At 52.1% G+C, this 5,214-nt stretch overlaps 1 protein-coding gene across 1 annotated transcript in view; it reads left to right on the top strand.

Annotated features, from left to right (window-relative positions):
- The window catches only part of MYL4 (myosin, light chain 4, alkali; atrial, embryonic), a 4,948-nt gene extending 342 nt beyond the window's left edge, over positions 1 to 4,606 (top strand). The window contains exons 2-6 of the mRNA XM_010018729.1: positions 513 to 540; positions 2,396 to 2,545; positions 3,089 to 3,262; positions 3,654 to 3,731; positions 4,371 to 4,606. Coding sequence (XP_010017031.1) covers positions 513 to 540; positions 2,396 to 2,545; positions 3,089 to 3,262; positions 3,654 to 3,731; positions 4,371 to 4,399 — 459 coding nt within the window. The 3' untranslated portion in view covers positions 4,400 to 4,606. The remainder of the gene's footprint in view (positions 1 to 512; positions 541 to 2,395; positions 2,546 to 3,088; positions 3,263 to 3,653; positions 3,732 to 4,370) is intronic.
- The last annotated feature ends 608 nt before the right edge of the window (positions 4,607 to 5,214 follow it).

Below are 5,214 nucleotides of genomic sequence, written 5' to 3'. Positions count from 1 at the left end.
TGCAGCGGGCTGGGAGTGATGTGTTGGGTGATGCAGCGGGCTGGGAGTGATGTGTTGGGTGATGCAGCGGGCTGGGAGTGATGTGTTGGGTGATGCAGCGGGCTGGGAGTGATGCTCTCCTGGCTGTGGGGATGTTTCAACCTTCCCCCCTGTGTCAGGGTCCCAGCAGCATTAAAGAACTTTCCTGCCACCCACTGCCTCCATCCTAAAGTATTTGTCTGCCTGGGTTGTCTCCTCCACCTGGAAGCATCTTTTAGCCAAGTCACCCCAATGGGAGTTTGTTTTTAACATGATTTCCTAGGACATAGCCCCATATTCAAACCAGAGGTGTGGCAGGAGAGTTGTTAAGAGCAGGCTCAGCACGGAGGGTGTTTAATCACTTGAACTAAGGATCAAGCCTGAAAACAGCATCCTCTCCACCTGACTGTGGAGAGGTTCAAATGCAGGGGAGAGCCCCTTTGTTACCCCTGTCTGTCACATAACGCTCACGCCTGGCTCTGTTCTCCCGACAGATTGAGTTCACTGCAGAGCAGATTGAAGGTAAGCACAGATTCACCTTTTCCCAGGGATGTCATTAGGAATGGGGAGTCCTTTCTCCAGGTAGTTTTTCACAGCAGACATGAGAGACAAGGCCCCACGCATCAAACCACCAGCATCAGGACAGAAAGGAGATGGGGAAGAGCACTGGTAGGAAGGGAGGAGGCAGGAGATGGAGATGGGAGCAATGCTAGGAGCCAGCACAGGGAGTTCGGACTGCAACACAGGGCTGTTGGGAGCAATAAATGGACCCTGGCTCCTTGCTCTGCACTGAGGGTGCCCCGGTTGAAGGGGATAATCCCTGCTTCAGGCAGGGAAAAGGTGTTTTTCCATTCATGGTGAGAAATGCAGCCTGGTTCAAAGTCAGATTCGTGTGGGAGGAGCAGCCTCTGGTGATGCAGGGACTGAGCTGGGACTGGGATTTCTCATCTCTTCATGCCTCTGTACAGACCAGGGGAGGGACAAGATCTGAGGGCAGATCCTGGTGTGGATACTGGGAGGAGGAGACACAGGATCCTGCAGGCTTGGCTCCAAACCAGCTTTTGAAAGGAGAGAAGAGGACCAGTGGAAATGTGAGCAAGTCAAAATGTGAAGATACTTGGATTTAAGCTGCAGTGATGTCCCAGAATATGTGATGTGCTCCCATGGCTCCAGGTAGTCAGGAGGGGACTGAGCACCCTCATAGTGGTGCCTCTTGACCGGGGACTCACAGTGGGTGATGTCCCTCCCTCGCTCCAGATGCCAAATGGAGGGATCTCATCTGCAGAGATGGAGCCATCGTCAGGACAAGCAGGATAACAGCAGCACCCCGAGGTGCTGGGGGGGACCATGGGCAGGACTACAGGGACACGGACATGGGGACATGGTCCACGGGATGGTGAGGCTCAGCAGAAGATAGAAAGATGCCAAGTAGAAAAGGAGCAAATCCAAGGCAAGGAGCAATCCCTGGGCAAGAATTCCCACCAAACACAAGAGGATGCCTACCTGACTGCGATGTCTCCATCGCCCCATGGAGACTGCGATCGTCTCATCCCACCCAACAGCAGGAGAAGCAATGGCTCCACTTTGAGTGAACTATTGCTGGATGCCATGAAGGAGATGAACCAGAACCTGGAATTCATTAGTGCCATGGACAAGAAACCCACAGCTCTGCGTGCTGGAAAGGCTGTTACCTGCTTGGGCCACTCAACTGCTCAGGGGGACTTGCTGGCCTGCAGGCAATAGGATGAAATCCGAAGTGTGTGGAGCATGTGCTTCAGGAAAACACCATCTTTGCCACCCGCCAGCCTCGGGGTCCTTGGCTTGCCTGCAGAAGAGGAGGGCAAGGACCTGGGGAGTGCTTCCTGGAGGACTGGTTTCCCACATCAACACCAGTGAGGAGCCTGTTGTAGTGGATACGGGTTGGAAGGAGAGGCAGAGAGGCTCTGAGCAGTGCAGGTACAAGGTTGTCCATGTAGCCAACAGCGGGATTAAAGAACCCAGCAGCAGGTCAGGAAGCTGAAAAGCATCATACACAGATGTAAAGCAATCCTTAATTGTTCCTAGTTTAGGCCTTCTTCCTCCAGGTAAAATGTGACACTCAATGGCATGATAATCTATGGGAACAAGCTTGGGAATGAATGTCCTTCCCATGGCACGTGGTCTGCAAGGCTGGGACGGACATGGTCACCCCTCCCCAAACACAACCAACACTATGCTGTGTCTGCCTGGCTGGGGCTGGGGGTGCCAGCAGAGCGATGGGGTGTTGTGGGGATCATGGGGGGCACCCACCATGCACGTGTCCGTCCTTTCCTTGCTGCAGTGGGGTGGGGAGTGGGGCCAGCATGGAAAGGGACATCTGAGCTCTTCTCGTCCCCAGAGTTCAAAGAAGCCTTCAGCCTGTTTGACCGGACGCCCGCCGGGGCCATGCAGATCACCTACGCGCAGTGCGGGGACGTCCTGCGGGCGCTCGGCCACAACCCCACCAATGCAGAGGTCCTGAAGGTGCTGGGCAAGCCCAAAGCAGAAGGTGACAGCAAAGTGGGGCAGTGGGGACATGGTGGGACAAGTAATCCCTGTGCACCCTGGCAGCAAGTGAAGGATTATGTCCCCTGTGGGAAGAACCCTGTGAGATGAAGGAACTGGGAAAGAAACAATGCAGAGGCTTCATTCCTGTGTAATTCCTTCACTACCTCTCCCTGTAGTGACATAAGGGCTAGCGTTAAGGGAGTAGACATAAGGGAGCGGTCCTCACCCAGGAATGGTGGCAATGGATGCTTAGCAGACCATATCCTGAGCTGGTGCAAACCTGACTGGTTCCAATGCAGTTGCATGCCCTTGGTGACAGAGGAACTACCTGCTGGTATCAGTGGTCTGTGTGCAGTCCCCAGATGTTAACACTTTATTCCTCATATGGATCTTCCAATCTCAAGTATAACAACACTAATAGTCCTACCACCTTGTGGTGCTTCTCTCCTGTACTCAGACACAAGACCAGGAAGTTTAAGCCCTCATAGGCTGTTTCCAGCCTAATGAGGTTAATCTCTGACCCCATCTCCTCCTTCCCTTCCAGAAATGAACACAAAGCTGCTGGACTTTGAGACCTTCCTCCCCATCCTGCAGCACTTCACCCGCAACAAGGAGCAGGGCACCTTCGAGGACTTCGTGGAAGGGCTGCGTGTCTTTGACAAGGAGGGCAATGGCATGGTGATGGGCGCGGAGCTGCGCCATGTGCTGGTCACGCTGGGTACGGGCTGGCCTGGGCTGGGGAGCAGGACTCAGCCCGCCCCTGAGCTCTTTCTGGGCAAATGGCTTGGGTTAGATGGGTGGCCTCATCCATGGGAGAGACCTTTTTACTCTGCTACTCATAGGCTTTTGTTAATGGCTCCTTATGCCACCACTTCATGCATGATCTGGGTGAGACGGAGGGTCCGTAGCATCCTCAGTCGCCAGACAACCACTGCTGTTTGTTCCTCTCTCCACAGCCTCCCAGCAGCATTCCCCAGTCTGTAGTTACACACAGCTCCTTTTTAATCCCCTTGTTCTTCCTCTGGTGACTTTGGCTTTCTGGGACAAGGACAGGAAGGTCCTGGGCGGCTGAGAACCCTTTCCCTCACCTCTCCATCCTTATCGTCCAGGGGAGAAGATGACAGAAAGTGAGGTGGAGCAGCTCATGGCAGGGCAAGAAGATGCCAATGGCTGTATCAACTATGAAGGTAGGAGCAAAAGATTCCCATCGAGACCATTCCAAACATGGTTGTCTTGGCTTAGGGTGCAAAATATGTCCTCTGTGAGGACATTGGTGATCACTGAGAGGGAGGCGTGGACCATCTTCCAAAGCTTCTCCAAGGAGACCCGTGAGAAATGTCAAGTGGGGTGGGAACAAGGAGGTTGTGTCAGTGATTTCCAGCTAAAGACAGCATGTTTCCAAGGGTTTCAGGACTGGTTTATCCCCAGTTTTGGCACTGGTTTGTTGTAAGTTATCAAACAAAGCCAGTATCTTTCATAGCAGAGGCTGGCTGGGAACACTTGGAGACCCAGATTGCTCACAGCTCCAAGGGGGTGAAAATCTGGCGTAAGGGGTGGTTAGGTGAACCCAGGACATCTGGGAACCCCTAAAATTGGAGAGCATTGAGGAAAATGGGGGACCCATTTCCCTTGGCCTAAGAAAACTGAGGATAATGGCTCTGGCTCATCTCCAAGAGGGGTTTGGGAAGGTGGGAACAGAAGGTGAAATCTCAGTCCCAGCACAGCACGTCCCCTTTGTCCCTGGGGTGCCCCAGGCTCTGCCCACCCCACCACAGCTCACAGTGTGCTTTGACCTCCCATGCTCTCACTCCTCCTTTTCTCCCCAGCTTTTGTCAAGCACATCATGTCTGGCTGAAGGAAGAAACTTCAGGTGAGTTCATGGGTGTCTCCTGCTGCTTAGTCTGAGATTGGAAATCCCGCATCTAAGAGCCAGGAGCAGAGGAACCAAAAGCCAAACCCCACAAGCAACCCTGCAGTGAGCTAATGCCCTCAGGAACACTCCCAGCTCTGAGAGCACGAGAAGCTGTGTTTGTGATAACGAGCCTCATCTCTAACTTGTGCCATCTATTGAGAGCACCATCAACCCTGTGACTGTCCCTTGTGGCCTGTTTAATTCTGTTGATAAGAAAGAGGTTGCTGCGGTTTATGGTGATACATTTTCTAACCCACCAGGAGCTCAGATGGGCATCAGTGGAAATAAGTCTTGAAAACCCTGCAGCGGTGAATGACTTGATGCTAAGAAAACACTAAATACTTAAGCAAGGGAATTTCTGAACTCAGAAATATCAACATTCCCATTAGAAAGAAGGTGGGAAATGAACCACTGATGCTTGTTAAGCCTTTTGTGTTCCTTTAAGTCTTGCCTGAGGAAAACAAAGAAACAGGGTGAACTATCCCTCTGAAATCTATGCAGTTTAAAAGGAAATCCAAATTCCTAAGAGCTAGTCCCAGCCTTCCCTCAGGTACTGCTAAATATACAAATTAACCACTTAAACATCTCTGTTTTCCTCTTGACAAACCTCTTCAAACATCAGAAGGTTAAAGCGGAGACAGAGAATGCTGAACTTTGAATGTTCAGCATCCTTTTTATCTTGGTTTGAAGCCATTTCTCTCCGGTTCCTGTTCATCAGCTCGGCAATAGAGGTGCTTGGGTGGTGAATGCTGCCGGGA

Source organism: Nestor notabilis, unplaced genomic scaffold, assembly GCF_000696875.1.
Source record: "Nestor notabilis isolate BGI_N333 unplaced genomic scaffold, ASM69687v1 scaffold20067, whole genome shotgun sequence".
Taxonomy (NCBI): domain Eukaryota; kingdom Metazoa; phylum Chordata; class Aves; order Psittaciformes; family Psittacidae; genus Nestor; species Nestor notabilis.
This window is presented reverse-complemented; position numbering and strand designations above follow the sequence as displayed.